Source organism: Marmota monax, unplaced genomic scaffold, assembly GCF_021218885.2.
Source record: "Marmota monax isolate L192 unplaced genomic scaffold, Marmota_monax_Labrador192_F-V1.1 WCK01_AAM20220418_F8-fsc00001, whole genome shotgun sequence".
Classification (NCBI taxonomy): Eukaryota; Metazoa; Chordata; class Mammalia; order Rodentia; family Sciuridae; genus Marmota; species Marmota monax.
In genome coordinates, this window is record NW_026693777.1 from 54,496,048 (window position 1) to 54,520,313 (window position 24,266).

General features: G+C 34.6%; 1 protein-coding gene across 3 annotated transcripts in view; it reads right to left on the reverse strand.

Annotated features, from left to right (window-relative positions):
• Positions 1–24,266, reverse strand: part of Wdr72 (WD repeat domain 72) — a 202,160-nt gene that overhangs the window by 63,812 nt on the left and 114,082 nt on the right. For 2 of the 3 annotated variants that reach the window (XM_058584810.1, XM_046461496.2), the window contains exons 15-18: positions 23,165–23,982; positions 20,389–20,480; positions 16,508–16,587; positions 11,272–11,467 (exon numbers count right to left, since the gene is read on the reverse strand). In XM_058584810.1, the coding sequence (XP_058440793.1) occupies positions 11,272–11,467; positions 16,508–16,587; positions 20,389–20,480; positions 23,165–23,982 (1,186 nt within the window). Of the gene's footprint in view, positions 1–6,705; positions 10,874–11,271; positions 11,468–16,507; positions 16,588–20,388; positions 20,481–23,164; positions 23,983–24,266 lie in introns of those variants that run through there. The other variant, XM_058584811.1, reaches the window with a different exon arrangement.

Below are 24,266 nucleotides of genomic sequence, written 5' to 3' on the forward strand. Positions count from 1 at the left end.
AAAGGATTGCCCATTAAAGGAAGTCTGCAAGGGCTGAAAATGACTAAGCCCTTATATTTAACCTTGCACAGCCATTATCCCAAGGAGTATGACTTCTGCTCCAATGCTGGCACAGACCTTAAGGTGCTCACAGGTGGATGCTGTCAGAGAGCCATCCTCCTCACAGCAAGTCAAGTCTTCCTTTCCAGAAGAGGAATCTGAGAAGTGCGTCTCTCTGAGTCTGCCACACCACTATTCTCCAGAGTCCATGTAAATGTCTACTCCCATGTGAAGTCTCTGAAAATCAACCCCTGGTAATCAGTGGCTCTATGCCTCCACAGCCATGTGAACTTTGATGTCTCATGTATGGACAGACTTACCATCCGGATGACCAAGAAGGTTATTCCCTACTGTGGTACAGAGATATACCTTGTATGTGTCAAGGAATATTAATGAAGTTCTCAAAAACAATAATATATATTAATGTACTTTAAATACTAATGGACTGAGCTGGGGATGTGGCTCAAGCGGTAGCGCGCTCACCTGGCATGCGTGCGGCCTGGGTTCGATCCTCAACTCCACATACAAAACAAAGATGTTGTGTCCCCCGAAAACTAAAAAATAAATATTAAAAAAAATTCTCTCTCTCTCTCTCTAAAAAAAATACTAATGGACTATGAACTTTAAAAATACTATGTATCAAAAATTAGGATGCTCTAAATTAAAGTTTTGGAATTATATTCCCAATCAAAAATCCAATCCCAATGATAAATTCCATGAATCTATGACCTCTTTCTATCCATTATTCTCTTCCAATTTTCTCTGTGAATTTACAGACTGGAAAACACCTCATCTAATTTCATGTTCAGAAGTGTGCTGTGTCTATTCTATATTGTAAAATAACAAAGATGTAAATTTGGAGATTTTATTTGATTATCTTTTTGGACAGGTCTTAGTAGTTTACATCCAGTCTTATTTAATCAGCCAACCACATTTTCTCCATGCTGACCTCAAACCTAACATTTGAGGATATAAAAGTGAAAATGAGTGAATAGAATAAGAAGTTCTTTTTCTAAGAGAGGAGACCGAACAAAGGTCATATCACTTACTATGTACATTAAAAAAAAAAGAGGTCAACAAGGTCTACATAAGTCCAAAAAATAATAAATATATACAATGTGGGAAATACCACGACTGAAGAGGAGGGCACAAGGAAGAAGGAAAAATTGGGGAGCTGATAAAGGAAATTCTGGAGTTAGCTTGGAATTACTATTTTTGGTTTCATTTCCTTATGTAGTTTTAAAAGAAAACAGCAGTGTAATGAATCTAACATAACTTTTCTATGTAAATATATGAATACACCACAGTGAATCTCACCATTGTGTACATCCCCAAGACTGGGGTCCAAATTAGAATAAGATATATTCCATGCTTGTATAATTATATCAGAATGGATTCTAGCTATTCATGTCATGTATAACTAAAAAGAACCAATAAAATAATAAAACAAAATTTAAATGAATGATTAAGGGTATGATGGAAACAAAGTAAGATGTAGTAAAAAAAATTTTAAATTGAGAGAGAGAGAGAGAGAGAGAGAGAGAGAGAGAGAGAGAGAGAGAAGGGCAGAAACAAAGGCCACAGAATGTCTAGATCCCTTTCCCTAAGCAGTGGTTGTTGGCAGGGTTGGTACTGCCCCCTACTGGAGCCTTTGGGAACAGTTGAGGTGAGGGACATACGGGTTTCCCAATGATTATGGAGACATTAATTGGCATTGTGTGGACAGGCACTGGAGTTGCCTGATGTCCGTCAATGCTCAGAAAAGACCTTCATAATGAACAATTATCCTGCTGTATCACATAGTTCCCAAATATTACACTGGACATTAATGGAAGGGAAAGTATTTTTATAATTTCCCAACCCCATAAACTAACTTTCTTATCTATAAACACATAGTAATTTTTCAAGTCTTATAATAAACTAATTTTCTAGGAAAGCCACTACTCTATATATCAAGAAATGGTCATATTCTGCTGCTGTTATCCAGAACTTTACCAGGAAAATCCACTTTGGTTCCCATGTCTACCACACATGTACAGGAGTCTGTTGTCTCAGCTGTTGTCTCAGAAATGGGAGGTGTCTGTGTTAGCATTTTGTTATATTTTAATTAGTCATGCCCAGTCCTTTACACATATTATTTTATTATAAATTACTGATCATTTTTTAGATGGCATATGAGTGATGTATGTAAATAGGTTATATTACTTATGAATTTCATTTTAGGATAATAAAGATGAAGTTACAAAATACTAGCTAGGACTGAAAACTATTATAATTACATTTTCTGAAATTTCAAAATCACCTCATTCTGATGGGAAGAAATCTCAGATTAGAAGTGCCTCTATATAGACCATGTTGTTATGTATATTCAGCAACCCAAGAGCACTTTAACATTGCCCCCAGATTGGCAGGCTTCTTGTCTGGAGGACAGGTATTCCTGCACAGATATAAATAAAGGGCTTATGCTTAGTAAAGGCAAGAAAAAGAAAAAGTAACAGTTCTTTGAACTAGTTGTCTTCAGTTCTTGCAGCTTATTCTCACAGGGTTGAAAATGAATTCCCTACCTTGTTTTTTGCCTTCAAAAGCAGTCAGCATTAATTTTTCCAGATGGGTCTCCAGATAGATAAATTGCTTCTTTAAGTAAACAGATAAATTTGAAGAAATGCTCCTGAATTAACATGTTAGAGGAAAACAACCAACACTGTAATGGTTACTTCCTTTCTTTTCCTAGCTACAGACTACATGTTATTTAGCACTTCTTCCATTCTGCCTTGAATATGATGCTTATTTTATGCTGTCATTTGTTAGTATTTTGCTCATTCAGGGAACAAAATTTAATGAGCATTCATTGTGCACCACATGGTGCATTTGTTGCTATGAGCAAAGATTAATTAAGCTCCAACTTTTGCCCTCAAGGAGTTCAGAGTGGTAGAAAGCAAGGTAAATAAACAATCAGAGGGCCAGGTAACACATACTATTTTAGAAGAGTGTACAAAGACTTTAGAAAGTAATATAATTAAAATCTCAGTCCCTAACATTGAAATTTAAAAGCAGTAAATGCTTAAGAGATGTTTAAAATTATGCAAATTGTTCCAAGGTTGAAAACTGCTCAGACATATTGAAGAGTTAAAATGGAAAGATAAGGCTACATCCAGCAAAACAATCAACGTTATGATTGGAACAGGATATTCCAAGGGCACAGGGATAAATTGATAGTGCTCCCTTCAGTCACAATTTATCTAGCCATTACCATGTGCTAGACACTGTGCTGTTGAGAATACAAAACTCATGAAGGCCCTGCATTTTCTCTAAAAAATATATATATATATATATAGATAGTCCTCAGTTATACTAAAATTATTTTCAGGACTAGGAATACATATTCATATTGGCTAATAGAATAGTATTTGATGGACTAATGTCATGCCAAGTCCCAGGCTCAGAAGCAGTGCTGGGGTCATAAGGGAGGAGGTGATTCAGGTCACCAGGTTGTAAAAAAGCTCTATGTCACTCACATAAGGGTTACTGGTTACCAGAGGTCAGGAATGAGTTAGAAGTTTCCGGGGAGGCAGAGGAGCCAGGTCCTAGGACGAGTCCAAATGCTGAGGAAACCATGTTTGAGGCAGAGGTTCCTCAACTACTTCCTGGAGAAACAGTAGCTGAAGGAGGAACAAGGGGAGTCTCAGGCAAGGCTTGGGGCTCTCTAAGATCAAACTGAAAACATATCACAGTAAAAGGAGTAGTGAAGAGCCAGGTACTTAACTATTAGGGAAAAGAAGCTTCCAGAATTTGTAGACTAGATTCATTCGTGTTTCTATTTTTAATTATTTGTAAGCCTGCTGTGTGTATATGACCTGATGCAGGATAATGCAAAATATTGGAAAATACGAATTTCAGTTTGTATTCAAGATCAGGCCTGGATGCTACAGAATAGCCATCATCTGCTTTTCTTTTTCTCCTTCTCTTACTAATTAGACGTTGGCTGACTCTTCAGTAGAAACCATCCCACTGCCCATCCATTCATCCACCCACTCAATAAACACTTATTACCGGCTACTAGGTGAAAGACCATCTCAGGTGATAGGAGGAAAAAAGATAAATAGACCCGTCCCTGTCCTTGAAGGGTCAGTGTAGAGAGGCCAGTCTCAGCTCGGGAGAACAATAGTGGAAAACACATTGATTTCAGTGACAGAATCTAGATCACTTTTTCTTTGTCAATATGTTTAAATGGGTATGTAGACGATAATCAATAAAGTGGTGCCTCCACAACTGTTACCAAGGAAATATTTAACTCAATTCCTTGATGCTACCACCTCTGTGCACTGGAGCTAGGTTGGCATTCTGATTGCTCATGAGGAAAATAAGACAATGAAATACTCTAGTTTTTCATAAGCCAAGATGAAAACCATCAATCTCAATCTCCATGAAAAATGAACCTACTTTTGGAAAAAGAACAGTAAACTCTATCAGTCTTTCTGAGGCAATGCAATCTTTAAGATGACACAGAGAGGTCAGAAACAGTGAAGAAGCTCAGAAGATTTTTATGGACAAAGGGAAATTATGAAATCTCTCCATCATTTTTGTAAGGAGCTGAAAACAAAACCAGACATATGTTAGACCCAAATGACTACTGTGTGTTTTGAAAAGCATATAATATATGCTCTGTGCTAAATAATTTACTTGCTTATCATATAAATTAATCTTCATCCAACACAAGGATACCTTGATATTTGAATAAGATTATCTATTGGATAATTCAAATCAATCTATAAGAATGGTTTTCAATTTCTTCTCTTCCTCTCTTCCTTCAATACCCCCAATGCTTACCCCTTTCAATTAACATGTATATGCAAATACTTTACATTTTTAGGATTTACCAGCTTCTCCAGTTTTCAGGAGTAAACTCTATTTTTAACCACTAAAACTTTTATAGATTTATTTTCCAAATAAGTCTTTAGCATTAAGTACATCTTTGGTGCCAGGATATACAATGCTACACTCAGAGTTTTATAGAAATTATTCAATATTTGTTGATAGATTTCTAGTGAATCTTTTTTCCTGCTGTCCTGCCACACATCTGAGTTTTTGTTGCCTTACAATCCCCAACTTGGGTAATATGTATCTCTCTGTTACTTGGAGGTATTAGGTAAATATTTGCTGAACAATAAATAGTGAAGGAGAATTATGTGTACTTGGGAGGAGTGTCATATAGTGATGAAGATGCCAGGCTGTCTAGGTTTGATTCCTGGCTGTGTCACTTGTTGGTAATAAGACTCTACACAAGTTACTTAATTTCTTTGTTTCCTTATCTTACTTTTCATCGTTAGTCTCAAAGCTGAGGGTTAGGAAAGGAAGGTGAGAGTCAAAGAGGACACAAATATTTTTAAGGGAAGAAGACCTAGAGGGCTTCTCTAGTGTTCAGGATTCTCATTCATGCACTTTCATCCATATGATTCTTGGGAATAAAAAAATATAGGCATAGGTGGCTTTGGTGGTCTTTGTAGGCAGCTTAATCCTCCTATCTTAGCTCTTTGCTTGGCTATGTCCTGTTCACCCACTGTCCACCCAGGGCTCCATTTATGCATATGTTCTTTTCAAGACTGGATTAGGTGCTTCTTTTATGTACTTTCACAAACTCAGCTGGAGCATTATATACAAATTTCTCTCCTAACCCTCAGCCTTCCAGAATGACAAGCATGACAACTATGACCAAAATAACCACTAGCTTTGATATGGCTTCATGGTTCTTCATGCCTCACACATCCTGTACTGAACTAGATTCTGGCTTGTACCCCACCTCAGAGCCCCAGTTTGTTTTCTGTAGTATCTTCATCTCTTGGATCAATGCAAATGGTCATAGAGGAAGTGACATGGAGCAGCAATACATAAAGATTGGTTTAAAGTTTTGGGGACAGGGTAGGATATAAAATATCAAGTCATCACCCTGCATAGTCAAAGGTCTATCATCTCAGCTTAATCCTAGCTTCCTGGCTCAGGCTACCCAACGGCTTCAGTTTAGATACTTTCTTAAATAAAACAACCAAGAGGAACACTAAAATATGCACTAGTATGTATATTTGTTTATAAGTGATATATATGCTGTTAATGTATTGATAGTATGTTCATTCTAAAATATACACAAAATAAGAAACTTCAAAAGGAAGAAGTTGACAAACATACACACACACATATGTGCCTCCGTTTATAACATAAGATAAATTTGGCGATGACATTTATATCTTGTTTGCTTTAGCTTGCATTGTTAGTATTATCTTCAATCCATAGTTTTTTGGCAGGGGAATTTTAGCCTCTTGTCAATTTTCTGGGGATTAGTTTAGGTAAAAATACAATATAAAGCCTGTAGATCATCTAGACAGGTATACCTGAAAATGAACACACCAGGGACAGTTTTTTATGGAGTGCATCTTCTGCTCTTTCTCCAGCATACCTGGCGGGTGACATTGTATCTATAAGCAATGCTGCACCACCCTACACAGGAACCAAGTCAGGATACCACAGCCAATCCACCTATCACTGTCCTTGGCCCCTACACCATGGGCTACATACCTTGGAAAATGGGTGCCACTTGTCCAAATGATTTCTGAGAGAGAGAGAGAGAGAGAGAGAGAGAGAGAGAGAGAGAGAGAGAGCACGAGAGCGCACGCACAAGCACCCAAGACCTCACTGTGACACACAGGCCTTCTATGCTGGGTTCCCCCATTTCCTATTGTTCCTTGCTCACTTAATATCACTCAGACCTTTCCTAGATGACTTCTGTAGCCATAATAACTTCAGCTTGGAGACCTCACAGTGGGTGAACTAAAGTGTGAGGGAGACAAGTACATTTCAAAGACTTTCTACAATCAGACGGTTTTTCCTTCTGAGAGGCTCAGCTGGCAGCAGAAGCCTACCACAGCAGGACCATCAAAACTTTCTATTGAATAGATATTTATTTCCTTGATTTACAACAAACACATGGTTTTATTTAAACAGAAAGCACACTTTTGTTATTTAATTTTCTAGATAAATATTTCAATATGATGCATGTAGTAAAGATTATTTGAAATATCTATATATGATGCATCATCTTCACAACCACAGTTTAACGTGAAATTTAAATTCAGCCAATAATTCCAAGGTGACAGTTTTATCTACAAAGCCTCCTTTTCTATTCGAACCAATTTATTTAATGGAACAATTTAGATTACTTATTTAAGCTTATCCAAAAAACATTCAAACAAAAAAAGGGTGGTGGTTAACTTTCAGATACAGCTTAATAATGAAAACCATTGCTGTTTTTAAAGCAATGAATTTTAGTTTTGAATGTGAGTATTAATTACATAATTTTTAAAAAAGAGTTTCAAGGATGACACCAATGTAATCACTGTAAAAACATAAACAGATAAAATCCACACCACTTTCACATAAAACATTGATACTCAAATATTAAGAGTTCAAATAAAATACATGCTGTGAAATGTAACAAAACACTGAAAAAGAAACAAGACACAAAATTACAGGGTTCAAACACACATTATACTTCAACTTTCACTTCATTTGATTTCCAGTGTTCCCAGATGCACCTTGTACAAATAGTTCCATAAACCTGGTGATTTTCTCTATTGTGAGGGCTGAGATGGCAATGATTGAACACTTTGAATTTTCTTTGGTAATAGAAAGTATGATTTATGAGAGAGGAATAAAAATCTAAGAAAACCATTCAATAAATTATTCAATTTTTAGATCAAGCTGATTTAGAGCAAATTTCTGTCATGCTGCCAGTAGAGAGAATATAGCTCACTAGATAAGAGTAGAACGTTTAAGAGAATATCTGGGTTTGCATTCCTATTTTTATTAATTTTGTGACTGTAGGCAACACACATACTCTCTTATGCCCCAGTTTATTCATTTTAAAAGTGGGATAATAATAAATAATAGGAAGTATAGCTTATAGTACAAGGTGTATACCTCTGGTGACATTCAAAGTAGCTGGTATGGTTATGGCATAATTTTAAAACTGTATTTAATATGAATGAGAAATATATGTAGATAAATATATATGTGGGTACATATGTGTATATATAGGTATATAATATGTGTGTGTGTGTGTGTGTGTGTATAATTTAAAAATTCAAGAGGTAGTTTCTTAGGCCCAACCTACGCAGCAGAAGGGAAATCTATCTTTCTCAAAGAATGGTTCTTTTCAGTTTTACTTGGAAACTTCATGTCCATAAACATGGACATTTAAAGAGTGGTGAAGTTATCTGCACAGAGGATTCAACTGTTGGAAGTATAGTCTTAGGCTTCCTGTGGATTATATGAGAATTTAAGAAAAAAGTGAGAAAACATTCAAAATTTACTTTGCATAGTGTTGGAATGCATTAAGAGTTCAATAATGGCTGGATGCAGTGGTGAACGCCTGTAACTCCAGTGGCTCGGGAGGCTAAAACAGGAGGATTGTGAGTTCAAAGCCAGCCTCAGCAAAAGCAAGGTGCTAAGCAACTCAGTAATACCCTGTCTCTAAATAAAATACAAAATAGGACTGGGGATGTGGGTCAGTGGTTGATTGCCCATGAGTTCAATCTCTGGAACCCCCCTCCAAAAAAAAAAAAAAAAAAAAAAAGAAGGAACTCAATAATTGCTGAGTTCAGTGGCATATGCCTAGAATCCCAATGGCTGGGGAGGCTGAGGCACGAGGACTGTGAGTTCAAAACCAGCTTCATCAACTTAGGGAGGCGCTAAGCTACTTAATGAGACTCTGTCTCAAAATAAAACATAAAAATGGCTGGAGATGTGGCTTAGTGTTTAAGTGCCATTGGGTTCAATCCCTGGTACCAAAAAAACAAAAACAAAATCAAAAGACAAAAAACAAAACCTCAATAATTATTATTATTTTTCCATGATTTATTATTACTATATTACATATAGCTAATAAACAAAATATACTTCATTCTATCATAATACAAATTTATGATTACCCATGCAAAACAAAACTATCATCTTTTACTTTACAACTGATCCACAAAAAAGATGTATTGCCAAAAAAACAAGAAAAAAAATCAGGAAAAAAGCAGGAGGTGGAGAGAGCTCAGAAGAGACAAATGATCAAGAACCTTATAAAATTAAAATATACCATTTATCATAAGAATACTTGTAAAATAATATATGTTACAGTGATACTTGGGCTAAGTAAATTTGCCTGTTAGATTTGAGGATCATCACACCAATAGCCCCTCCACCATCTTTTTAACTTTTTCTCTGAACATTTGAAATAAAGCAGTTTTTTTTTGTCTTCCAAATACCATCATATAATATAGTACATATCACTATATTGGAATTCTAAGATCTTTTACTATCATTTTACTAAGTTCTTTTGAATCATTTAAAAACACATCTTTTCCCAAAGGGGAAAAGGGCAATTTAATATAATATTGTTTGGATAGTTTCCTCTTTAATGCCTATGATGTATTTCATATTTAATTGCAAAGTAGTTAGTATTTTCGTGCAAGTAATATTCCTTGAGAAAATACATGTTCCACATTTTGTGAATGTGTTATTTGTTTAATAAAATATTCTAAAACTCATCCACCAACATATAAATTAGTTTAATACTTCAGTGTTCCAATTCTTATCAGAAGTTAACCCCAATTATTATTTTTTTCATAAGCAAAGAAAAAATCTTTTCATAACTGATCAGGACAGTTAATGCCAAGCTTAAAGTCCAAATGTCTTCAGTCACAGTTAGATGAGATTCCATTGTGTCAAGAACAGTTATTACGTTTGAGAATGATCTGGGGTTAGAACTGGGTCCAATCTGGTGGAAGTACAAATATGGGTAAGGCATGTGACAGCAAAACTTATCTCAAGTTTCACTTTGATAGTCTACCAAGAGCTTCTTGCCCAGAAAAAAAAAATGGGCAAAGAATAAGGTAAACCCTGAAGATTAAAGATAATGCTCATAAAAGCTACTTCACATGATCAATGATACAGGCTTTGGGGACTTGGAAGAAACCTACCAATGGCACCAAGGGTGGCTCTCTGTATGAGTCAAGAGCTCAATGTAGTCACTGAAATTTAAGTAAAAAGGAATTTTTATACTTCTTACTTAAAAGGTGTAATATAACTGCAGTCATGCGATACAAAAAACGAGTTCTTCATAGAGATATTACCAAATAACTAAAAACAAACAACAAATCAACAAGTTGAAATAGCCATCTAGCTTTGTCAAAGTATTTACTGAATTTTCCATCATCAGGGCCTTTCTGGCATCTAGAAATATTCTAGTTTTATTTTTATTTTTTTACTCTTTGGCCTATTCTGAATATGCCTTTTTATCTCTCACCACATAACACTCTCCCATAAGTAATTTTATAAAATAACAAGTATAAATAATTGTATTTCCAAGAATGATACCGGTTCTAAGATTTAACATTAGAAATATAACAAATTTCTGAGTCTCAAATAAATAAAAATAAAATCTCTTTTGAGAGATTGAAGAAACATCTGACAATTTTAACAATCTTGAATATATATGTTTATAATATGTTTTCCTGTCCAAAACACTCAATCACATTACAAATTAACTATTCATCAAAAGCTTACTAATAAAGTTTGTAGTTAATTTTTTGTGTTTTAGTTGCTTTTTTAAAAAGTCATGGTAATTGGGATTTAAAAAACAGTTAACACTGTATTATATTAATTTGGATTGATCTGCTAGCCATAAACCATAAACATTATTATTTTTATTATGAAGCTATAATGAAAAAGTTAATTATAAAAATCAAATGGTCCAACTGTAAAACTGGTTTCATTTTCTATACAATATTTCTTCTTCCTAGAAAAGAAAAATCAGCAAATGACTATTATCAAGGAACAAAACAAAAACATTTAGGACCCATTATTATTTGGATATAGGTGTGATATATATCCTTTTAGGCTATTGTGGTTAATTCTGTCTTCATTTTTAATCCCTCAACTTCAAAACATTGTTACAAATAATGTACAATTTACTTCTAGAAAAATATTTATTTTTTTGTAGAATCTAGAAATTCTTTAAAAATCTGACACTTAATCAGGGGAAATTGATAGCAGATAAGATAGAAACAAGGCACTTGGCTTGGATCTTGCAGAAATGAGATGAACTTATTTTTCAACAGTATATATTATAAAGTTACATTCTCTTTTAGTACAAAAATTCTATTGAAAGAGTAATCCGGCAAATTTTTTACTTACTTTGCGGAGCTGAAGTGTTTCTAATACACTGTAATTCTAGTTCCTCAGCCCACTCCTTCTTCATTGGGATCTGCATCATCTCACAGTTACCATTCTCTGCTGTGGACACTGGTTGACTGTCAATTGGCGTCTTTCTCAAACTTTTCATGTGCTGTTGCACTTCAGCCAAGAGAACAGCTTGTATTGCTTCAGTTACCTAGAAAGGTTTTTGTTGTAACTGTTGTTGTTTTAGTGAATTATTTTTAATAGTTTTATTACAAATACTTGGTAGTCTTGTTAAAAAAAAAAAAGAAGAAAAAGCCCAGAATTTTGATTTAATTGAATTTCTATAAATAATACTGTTACGTTCTGGTAGAAGTAGCATCTAAAGGAGCTAAAATATGGGGAGTAAAAGCTGTTCTGCAAATCCAAGATTCTAAATGGATACTTGAAAGGAGTTTTCAATTCTTTGATCTAACTAAGCTATTTTAAGTTTCATTAGAAGTTACAGAAAATTAATGTATCATATTGCATTTAAAGACAAGGTTAGCTCTTCAAATTATGTTCAGTTCCAAAGCACCAGTTAGCTAACACACTGGATTTAAACTGTTTAATAGAGAAGGTTAAAGAAAGGACTTTAATAATAAATCTCACTCAGCTGAATGAATGCATATGTAGTTTTACACAGATTAAAACACTGCAAGGCCTTTCCTTCCAGTTGTTGTGCTTACCTACTCAAGGAGCTGTGGCTGGGTGGGGGCAGGGAGATGTTTATCACAGAGCATCTAGTCTAATTCCTTCCTTCCTTCCTTCCTTTTTTCCTCCCTCCCTCCCTCCCTTCCTTCCTTCCTTCCTTTTTTCCTCCCTCCCTCCCTCCCTCCCTCCCTCCCTTCCTTCCTTCTTTTTTCCCTCCCTCCCTCCCTTCCTCCCTTCCTTCCTTCTTTCCTTCTTTCCAGTGCTAAGGATCAAACACAGAGCATTATGCCCAAATATCTTCATTTTAAAATGAAGAACTCAGTAAATGACAGTCCAAGGTTATAGAGACCTGGTAAACAGGCCTCTGATCCTTGATTCTGTTTTACAGTATGTTGCCACCCAAGTTTCTGTACCCTTTCTTGTCAATGCAACACTAGTGACTGTTTACTCAGACTTCTTCCTGGCAAGCAATGTGGCAAAGACCAGGAGTTAGGTAGTGACCAAGAAAAGCCAGGATCTGAATCAAGGAGAGAAAAGGAAGGACACCACTGATCTAGGTGGACTTTGGACACCTTCCCATTAACCTTCTCTGACTGTAGTGAAGTCTTTCATGTAGCCACATCTCAATGCCTGCTCTGTTTTCCCTCAGAAGCCTGCCCTTTGCCAAGTTGGCCCATATTCCACAATTGCTACTGTTGCCCTCTCCATTATTCCCAGTCTGCCTGCAGGATGTGTGTAGCTAGGGATTTAGATAACACCATCTGAGAGTAGTGATCTGGAGATGTAATAGCCAAAAACAGAACATGCATTCTCTGGACATTATTTAGTCTCATTATAAATTATGGTGACATATGCTATCTTTAAAGTCCACGGCCTCCCAGGGAGCTCATGCTATGGCAGATGCTCACTGAACTACTGGGGCAGAAGGAACTGGGCACCTGACTTTTAAATAAGGAAGCTTCTTTCCAAGAGTATTAGATTACTGATTCTTTGCCTGTTCTTGTACATCTTGCACTTAAATGCTTGATTAGGGAAAGAAAACAGGCTAATGAGTGGTAATGATTTTGCTATTGTATACCATGTATACTAACATGTAGTATAGCCTATCAGGATACAAGTAAGTAATGCTTACTCATGAATGTCTGTGATGTAATATTCAGCACTGTAAAATTTATTATATATTATGAATGTAGTGTATAATTATACATATCACAATTCTTGTGAATCATGCTTATTAAAATTCACCGTGTGATGAAACTTATAATAATGTGTTATTTATAAGGTGTTTACTAATGTATACTACAACATTGGCAAACTATGCTGATTTACGTATATCATAAGATGGGCATATTTTCTTAATTATTAATGATGAGTAATTTTATATAACTAAATATTTCATATATGAAATAGTTATCTTTTCACTCATGTTATTTGATAGTACTAATTCCAAGATGTGGATGATGTGATGGAAAGAACACTGGATCAAAAAAAGAAGACTTCAGTTTCTGATCCAGTTGTGACAGTTACTACATATGCAACCTTTGGCAAGTCAAACTCCTCTGAAAATTCATGTCCTTACTTACTGAGAGGGCTCAGGATGACAGCTTCTCAAAACAGAACACCGTCTGGAACCCGTAGATCACAACGTGTCCAGAACATAATACAGCCCTTAGAATGGACAAGTTGGCCATATGTCCATACTGGGAAAATTCTCACCTCTCTGAGCAGTGTTCACAACTGTGATATAAAATGTAATCTATTTCAATGTAGTCTATCAGATATAATATCTTATAACTTATAGAATCAAGTTATAGCCTCAGTTATTATGCATATAAAAAGTCTGAAAAGTATAATTTATTGACAATTTTCAGCTATCAATGCTTGCATCCATCTAATACATAAAAATAGTAGGTAAATTTTGTTGAGTGTCAATAGCAGCAGAATTTTCTCCAACAAAATATAAATTTTTAGACAGATTTTATATAACTTTGTGATTTTTTAATGTTAGCCTAAAATGCAGCACTATGCCTATAAAGCTATCTTCCAAATTCATAGAAATAAATTTCTCTGATAAGGTAGGTATGCAAAGTACTATACTTTTACAAGGAGATGTACAGAAATCAAAGTAAAGTTTACAAATCCATGACTAGAGTCAGCCATGATTTGGGCCACATACTTATTATTATGAATGTTACTATTCCACAGATAAGATAAAATTTTTTGATTGTATCTCACTAACACCTTGGAATATCAAAGTATTAAAAAACAGCATTGAGCATCATTACATTCATAAGAATCCCTGTATGCTGCTTGCTGTTATGATGTCCAGATTGTCTGAGATAAAAGCTTTTCAACAACTCTGCACTTCTTGTTGGCCTTTCATGTCTTTGCAGTATCTCCCAGAGAAGCAACACTTCTCCCTGAAGGTCCACGTGCCAGTATTTGTACCCATTGGTGTTGGAATAAAAAAATCCAAAGCACTTTACTAAAGTGCCAGAAATGCAAATAGAAATCCCCAAACTTTCCTGTTTCTCTTTCAGGAATTATTTTTATATTGACTCTCTGATGTATGAGAAAAGAGAGTAACCTCTGGATTGACTCATTCATCTGAAAAATTAACTCATTCTTCTCCCTTAAAGGCAAATACTCAATTTCTAAATTCATATTTTGCTGTTTAATAAAAGTTATTTCATTACTCCCTGGTGGTCCCAAAATGCAAAAGAATAAAAATAAAATAAATAAATTTGGGATTCAATGATTCAATTAACTGCTTAAATAAACAGTGTTATTAAGAATCTTAGCACTGGGTGCTGAAGCATTTAAACAACTACTTGCAAACAACCATGTTGTTTCTGGTTAGCCAAGAAATTTTCCTTCCCACTTTACAAATGAAAAAGATGAAAATGAAAAAAATCAACAAACTAAATCTATCTTCCTGACTCCTGCATTAGGTAACTGACAGAGATGACAGGACTGTAAGGCTTAGCGTTCCTGGGCGGGAAATGATAAATACTCTGAAAACATCTGCCCTATTTCAAGATTTCATCTAAGGTTGCTGAACATAGAAACTTAAAGGTCCATCAGCCCAAACACACCAAACTATACCAAAGTGTAGTGAAATCTGAATGAACAGCTAGCTATAAAAGATCTTTAGATTCAGGATAAATATTCTATAGAATCCTTTTATTTAAGGAATTTCCCCCATTGAAAGATTCTTTGACTACTGGGGCAGGGGGAAAATCTCCCTTTTAATAAACAGACTCTTTAGAGTGACTGTTAAAATGCTGATAAATGTGAGCATGTACTAGTGTTAATTTTGATCATTACAGGAAATATTTGCATAGCTATTCATGCATCCATTGAATATTTATTGACTGGCTACTGTCATTACTGCTTTTCTGGCCATTGGTGAGAGGGGATGAATGAGATAAACAAGGTCCCTGCTTTTAGAAAGTTGATAAAACAGTGAGGAGATAGGAAATAAGCAAACAAACAAACAAAAAAATCAAATGATATCATTTCCCTTAAAAGCAACCACAATGAAAAGTATAAGGTTGGGTAACATGATGGCTACTGGAGGTGTGAAATGAGGGGAGGCCTGGTAGCAACATCAGTTGGAGTAGTCAGGGACAAACTTGTTTAACAAGGCAGATTTTGAGTGAAGATCAGGGGTTGAAAGATGGAGAAATATGAATTCCATCACAAGATTACATTAAGATACTGAGGAAATAACTTTGTTTTTTTAGAAATGAAGGCCAATGTGTCTATATAAGGATAAAAATAGGGGCAGAAAAATGATGAGGGATGATATTAGGATGGTGGTAAATCATGTGGAAATGTGATTTTTCATTGTCATTACAGCTGTGCATATTTGGTGTTACAGTAGTATCAAACCCCTAAAGTTTGCTTTGACTAAACTTTGTTTCCCTATAACCAAGAATAGCCATTTGTAATCAGAATTACTGCTTCCCCCCTCTTGCAAACTTGATATTTGCCAAGTTCTTGAAGAGGAATTAAGTTCCAACAAAAATTCATCTAATCAATGCACAGATATTTATTGTACAATGTGCAAAGCTAAAAGTAAGTTTGCTTTTAGGACCCAAAGAAGCATTAAAAGAGGGAGAAGGGTTTAAATTGGACATTGAATAAAAATAGCTCTCTGTCAGCTCAGATTAGGTACTCAAAGGACAGAAAAATGGTTTCTAAATTCATATGAACAAATTTTCAAGAAAAGCACCATAATGTCATGGCACATTTTGAAATCAAGCAACAGACAACTCTGCCTCAAACTAAAACCCGTCAGGCAAGTAGTTACATATGATAGCATAAAGCCCCACCCTTCACCCCAGTTTATTCATGTCTTTTCCTTGGTGTACCCTTGCATATTTGATTTTGATTTTTCTTTTTTCTCATCTCTGTTTCTACATTAGGCATGTTAAAATGCAAGTCCAGAGAGGACATGAGTAACTACCTACTTTTACTCTCAGGTAAAGGAAGTACCAATTACTTGCAGCAGAAATAAACTCTTCCAATAATTTCAAGAACAAGGATTATATCATACCTGCACAGACTGGTCTCGCCAACATGAGATTAGCTTCAAAAGCGGAAGGTCAGCGTCAGGTGTATGAGATTCATTCTTACCTAGAAATATGTAGAACACATTAATACCCTGAGAGTGTTAAAAATGATGTAACACACCGACCTTATCCCTGGATGCACAATGGAACAACCTGGGTAACTTGTTTGTGCAAACATCAATGCACAGATTCAATCTTGCAGAAATTCTGATTTAGAAGGTCCAGGGGTGGAGGTGTGGCAGGCAGTAATACTTTGTAACAATATCTCAGATGATTTTTACGTATAGCCAGAGTTAAGAAATAAATATACGTTCATGTAAACACACACACACACATATGTATATTTATATATATACCTATAAGAATTTACATATGTATGTATATATAAGAATTTTAAATACATATAAGTAAGTGTATACACACATGCGTATATGTACGTACTTTTAGACATATTTCTACCAATAATACTAACACAAATTCAGATCAAATCATATTCATTTTTACAACTTAAATTCATCTTTGCTCCTCTTTGCCAACCTAAGACAGATCACCAAATTTTGCAATTCCTTCCTCATACAAATAGTTTCTGAAATTCAATCCTGCTATGAATCAGTATCTATAATATGTAAAATCAAATAAAAGACTTCCTTTGATTTGTCCTTACCCAGCAACTCCACTCTGATCAATAGGTAAAGCACTAATGCTTCAATTTGACTCATTTTGTTATGTATTGTTTCTTTTAAGTTTGCCCTTTTAAATGTCCTTTCTATCTCTGCCTTAATGTTCCATGTGAAATTTTAAGAGTGAAGTAGGGCTTGGTCTATTTAAATTGATCCACGGAGTGCCCAGAAGTTCCCTACACAAAAAAGCACTTAATAAGTACCTTTTCATTAATTGAAAATGTACATATAATCACCCAAAGGAAAAAAATCAATGAATTAAGGCTTTCTGATAGCTAAAGTATATTATGTCAGTGTCAAATCCTAGGAATAAGATGGGGGAAAAAGATGATGGCTTTCCCCAGTGGGCAAATTGCTACTCTGTTTATTTAAATTAATGTTCTCATACAGTTTGACATTCTGATAGCAAATATTTAAATTAACATTGTTATAATATACCTTTGATTGAATCATCATTCTATATAGTAATATGAATGATATTTTATATATTTTAATATATATTTTATCATATTAGTAGTCGAAGAAAATGTGATAGAAAGTATTGGATATAATACTTGGAACATAAAAATTAGAATAAAAAAGAAATACATATGAAATTTTGACTATTATTTTTTTTCTGTAGGAGCATATGATATGAATTTGAAATGACCAAACAACATATATTATAGAGATTTATGATTTTGAAGTCATATTTTCCATTTATTCCAGAGCACAGAAGGGAACAGAAAAAATCTTCTTTTGATCTCTTTCCTTTCTCCCTCTCTCATTTTGTTGACCTTGTGACTCAACCATCAAAGCTAAGTATTGGTCTCAACTGTAACTACTTACTGGCATCATGGGTACTTCACAGTGCACTTTAATGTGATGTTAAAATTTTAATATGAGATAGAAATGAGAGCCAACTTTTCTTGGCAACGTCAGTGAGTTAAAGAATTAATTGTAACTTCAGAGGGAAAGATGAAAAGAAAACATCCCAGGCTTACCAATATAACCCAGTCACTGTTTCTGCTGACAGAAATGAGTATTGGTTCTTGTCAACCCTTTAGAATGAGTGCCTCAGAGTATTAATTTATTCTTCAGAATCTGGCTTTATAAAATTAACAACATGGAGTAAATCCTTTTACTTTCCAACTATTATTAAAAAGAAAACAATCTTGTGTTTTCAGTATTTAACTGAATTTTAAATGGTATAAATGCCACCCTAAATATTAGAGATATTATTCAGTAGTAATACTGGTTGCTTAAGCTGCTTTGGGTGGGAAGTCAGAGGAGAAGAGGGAATGCCTTGGCTCTAGTTAGCAATTCCCTGTCTTTGCAGAAACATGTATGTTAAACCTTAAATTCTAATACCATTTCCCATATTATAAAAAATGAATATCAAATAACTAACTCTAACAAGAGCAACTATCTAAGAAGACAGCCAGCAGCCCAGATAAGGGCCACATAGAGGGAACACTATTTACAATCATAAATGTCAGAAATGACCTGACAGAATGGAAAGAAAAAGAAAGGGTAGGAATCAGATTTGGATTGGAATTTTGATTATGAATGAATCATCTAACTTCTATGAGCCCCAATTTTTCTGAAGGTAAAAAATAGAGTTTTTTCTACTTTGTAAAGTTCTTCATATATTAAATGAGATAATATATCTAAATCCATCAGTATAATTTTTAGAATACACTAAGCCACTCATACTTGAAAAAACCTTGAGAAGTTTTTCTAACAGTTTTGTGAGGGCCTCTGTGCACCAATGTTCAAGTAAATCCATTAAACAGGTCAGGCACTACACAACTTTAGAAAGAACATGCATATCAAGTCTGAAAACTTATTGTCACTTTCAAAATGTAGTAAATAAAGTTTTTAAAGGAGTAAGTAGTAAGCGAAAGAGTTGGATCTTGAACCTCAGTCATTTATTTCATTTATTTCCCAAGCCATTGTTTTATTTACTACTTATCCCTTAATTTTATTCAGTCACTGGTTTTATTCATCCACTAATTCAAAAAGTGCTTGTTTAAATTCTCCTCCTCATTGTTTGAGGAACTGGGGACATAACAGTGAATAAAACTATCCTAAAAGTGTAACCCCCATCAAACTTACATTTCAATAGCAGGCAGCAGATGACAAATAGAAAAAGTGACAGTGAAAAGGTTTTAAATAGTACAAGAAAAAAAGAGGTAGGGAGGGCTAAGGAAGCACTGAGTTGGCACCTTTGTTGACTAAGTGGCATCTGAGAAGACTTAAAGGTCAAGGTGAGTGGAGGGAGGGTAGGTTGATCCATACAGATATCTGGATAAAGAACATTCTGTGCAAAGGTACAGCCAACACAAAAGGTACTGCTTGTTGTATTTGGTTTAAGAATAAAAAGGTGAGAGTAGGTGTAACTGAGTTTAACTAGGTGATGAGTATGTGATGGTGTGGATACAGTGGCCAGGTCAAATGGGGCCTTATGGCCTTGTGAGCTCTGGGAAGGACTGTGATTTTTATTTAAAAAGGTCACTGGAAGGCTGTATGTAGAGAAAGGAGATTCTGAGTTAGATCGAAATGGCTGCTTAATTGGGAATGGAGGGTATGAGCAAAGAATAGGATCAGAGAGGTGATGGGGAATCTGCTAAGGTCATCCAGGCAAGAAGGATGAAGGCTCACACCAGTGGAGTGAGTGGTCATGGAGGTGGTGAGAAGCAGCAGGATTCTGGGATGTATTCAGAAGGTGGAACCAACATGATGACTAAAATTGTGGATGTGGGATATGAGAGACAGGGAAAGTAAAAATGATATCAAAGTTCTTGGCCTGAACAACTGGAGTGACAACTACCATTTATTGATATAAAGGAGCATCATTTGGCACCAAAAGAAAATCTAAACACTGAGATTGTTACTCAGAAGCATATAAGAGTTTTACACAGAAGAAGATGACCTTCTGAAATAGCAATAAAATTCTCTAATAATCATTCAGTAGTAAAGATATCGATGCAAAATAAACCTTCCAATAAATCACATGTGACCTTAATTTAATATCCAAAAATTTTCTTTGCTGAAAGTTTCAAACTTTTAGGTATTTCAAAGATCATTTGTGGAATCTATATTTTATGCAATGTTACTTATTTTACCGATGCCATTTAGTTACAAAATATTATTTCATAGGAAAAAAATAAATCTGATCATATCCATGCCTGTAACTTCCTTACCATTTCTTAAGTAACCATAGAAGCTTGAAATATGCAAAATATCATTCCCAGGACTTTTCACCTTATTATGTATAGATTCTGTTTTGAAGAATCTGTTGGGGAAAAAAAAAGTATATACAGAATATTATTGAAAGGCTATGAAAAATAATTTGAGAAAATAAATTGAAAATGTGAGTACATGAACACATTAGCAAATTTGGGAACTGAACACAGATTATTTTTAGGAATATCTTCCATATTAATCTCTTTTGTGATTCTCATTTCTGACTAAAATATTAATCCCAATTGAATTGCAAATCTTAGTTAACCAGGATTATTTGTGACCTACTTTTATAAGACGAACCTTGCTACTTAAGGAAATGACTTCTGGCTATTGCAACAAACATTTGAATCCTATATGTTGACATCTGTCAAAAAATCCTCCCCAGTTACCGGCAGACTTTAAATTATGAGTTTAAATTATGGGGATCTTTAGATACTATCAGGGATGTTCTCATAATGAGCTATTTCCTTAAATTTATTTAAATCATGTACCCTTTGTTAAGTGTACAATGATTTCTCAACTTCACAACCACAATAAAATGTTAGAGAAGTGGCAAAATTTGTTGAAAGGATTGTTGAAGGATTTGATATAACAAATTCAATATATATTTTTGTAATTTCTAAAAAAAAAAAATTGTTCAGGCTCCAACACTCCAATAGCTGATCAAATTTGGGGTGACTGACTTAGAGAAACAGTTCATAATTAATTCTGATACTCCATTCTATAAGGTTTATTTTTGGTGGAAATTTTTTTTTTTTTTTTTTTTTTTTTTTTTGCAGGGGTGGGTGATGGAATGCAGGGCCTCATGCCTGCTAGGTAAGTTCTCTATCAGAGAACTATATCCAGAGGTCTAGGAGAAGGCTTTAAGGAATCAACTAATATCTGGCAACAATTTAAAGGCCATTTAATGAAAGGCATGCTGAAAGCCCATAAATTCTCCTGCAGGACATGAAATACATCCTCTCCATCCTATCCTCTATTTCATGAACAAACTCAGAGTGAAGATAGTAACCAACTCTTTCATCTGCTCTGTGAAACTATAATAAGCAGACAAAATTGTTTGCAGCTCAAGTTTTTAAGAATTTGAAGAAATCTTAGGAATAATCTTTCTACCCAATTCATTTTGCAAATGAGGGGAAAAAAAGCCCCAAAAGTCTAAGTGACCAGCCCAAAGTTACACAGCTGGTATGACAAGAAAATCAGCATTCAGTTCTAGGTTTTCAGATTCCAGGGCCATTGCATTTTTTTTTTCCACCATAGTTTGGTGTTATATAATCTTAATAACAGAAAAGTTAAGAAAAAAAAAAGACTATTCAAAATAATAATTAAAAAAACATTTAGGCATTTAAAATGAACACAGTAAATAGAGAAAATTGCATATATGAATCACAATTTTACCAATCTTTTGTTTTCTATTATTAGAACCAACAAACTGAAAATTAAAAGCCTTGTAACATGGAAACATTACAATGGAAAAAAGCATAATGGTGAATCTGATAGAATTCATTTAAACTTTCACCAGTCTATGGGTTCACTGAGGGCAAGGCCTCTATTACACTGTGCCTTGCAGATACATGTTGAACTGATCTCTTGTCAAAGAATAGAAACGTCATGGAAAATTTACCATGTCACGGGCAATGCAAACAGCATCTCCTCTAGAAAAGCCTTCTGATGGATTCATCCCACTCTGCTCTCTCTACTCCAACCACATGACCTGCTTATTCACATAAGCAATGTTTTTCCTTAAGCCTTTCCTCTATTTCAGTGTTTTCTTTGTTTCATGTATAACATGTTTATCATTTGAATGAGTCCCTACCCAAATCATAAGTTCATTTTAAATTTTTTCTCTAGTCCAGTGCTAAGAATACAGTTTAATAAATAAGCACTTGGTGAACTAAACTCAGTTCTATAACAACAGACTGTGAAAACTACACTGAAAAGGAAAACACAGAGATGCAGAGATGCAGTTAGTACTGGAGAAGCTGGAAGACTGCTCTGGTGCTTAGCCTGTCCTACCTCTCAGAAGCTGAATTAACTTTGGGCTCAACACTTTCTATGAGCCTCATTATCCCTATCCCTACAATGCGCAAAACAAAACTATGAACAGCCCAGCTTTGATGTGCACAGTAAATGAAACAATGTATGTAAAGGGGTTACATAATGACTTGCAAATGTTCAACACTCAAGAAACAATAGCTATGTTGTTACTAAATTGTACTTTCTATAATGAATTAGTGGAGAACCTCTTCTATTTTATCATACTGAAACATAAATTTAATGATATGATTTTGATATATAAAATTTTCAAATTTTTCTATTCCTGATAATATATATCTTCATAAGCATTTATTTACATATGGTTTGCTCATACTTAATTCATATCGTGTATAATTGATTTGAAAAAAAAAAATATATATATATATATATATATCTACACTCACCTACCTACCTACTCCTTAAACATTTAACATTATGACTTTCCTCACACATATTTTGAGTACAATGGATATTTGTTGAATGAAGTAATTTTAAAATATATACATGTATTGGCAAATTATCCTCCAATCCCAAAGGATTAATAAGATTTCCTTAATTGTGTTTTAAACCAAATAAGTTTTTGCATATCTACTACCATCATTAGGAAGAAAGAAACACTAGAGAGCTGAATATTGCAAATAATATTTTTTCAAATATCCCAAATTAGAATAGTCAAAATCTTTAGGCATGTCTTACCTGTCAAAATCACAGGCCAGTTCTGAAGGCATGTTGACTAACTTATTAACTAAAAAGAGTCTGCTCAATAAATAAACTATAGTATTTGACTCCTCCAAAGAATCACAATTATTTTCCAGTCCTCTTGGTGTTCCAACATGATTTGGAAGAGTGGCTGTGTATTTATTTGACAAGTCCAAAACTTTTCTGGAAAACAAATTTACTCTCGAGTACTCTTTCTTCATTTCAGCATTGCATAAATCCCAACCTGGCAGCATCAATGAGAAGTGGTCTTCATTTGAAGCAAGCCCTAAGGAAACAGGACCCTGAAGCTTTAAAATATTGAGATGATTAATGCAGAGATTATCTAGTTCTTTATCCACTCCCCATGGCAAAAGGCAGGACAGAAACAATTTAGCAGTGTCTATTGTGAGGTTGGCATCAACTTTTCTTGATGCTTTGGTATGCTTCTTCTTGGAGCTCTTTGTTTTCTTCTGCCTTTTATTATCATCATTTTCTTCTATGAATTTGATGGCATTGTTTCCTTGGATCAGGCCATCAATGAGAGGCTTGGCTTGGGCCTCTGCTGAGAGAGAACCACTAGCAGTTTTATTTCTTTTTATTGTCAGGGTCTTCTTCTCTACTGTGCTCTTGGCTCTCCTCAAGATTTCACTACCATAGAATGAATTGGAAGGGTCAGCAGCACTGAGTGGAGTCGGCAGCAAAAGTTTAACAAGGTTTTCAAGATCAAATAGAAGAATATGAAAGCCAACGTTACTCCATTTTGTTTTCACAGGCAAGACATTAAAAGGTGTTGGGAAAGACTTAGCATCAGCAACCTAAGGGGAAAAATATTTGTACATCAAATTCTTGTTTATAAGTTATTGTATTAAATGTTCCATGATGTCAAAGTGTCATAAAAAGGAAATATGAATGAAGTAAGAGTTAAAGGAAAGAACCAGTAAGTATAGCTAAAGATGTCATGTCAATAGTTTTGTCTTAGCTATAAAAATTCTTTCTTAAATTGAACATTTTCTATTGTGACATTCTTCCTTTCCCCTTTTTAAAAATTATTTATTTATTTATTTATTTATTTTAATACATGACAATAGTGGAATACATT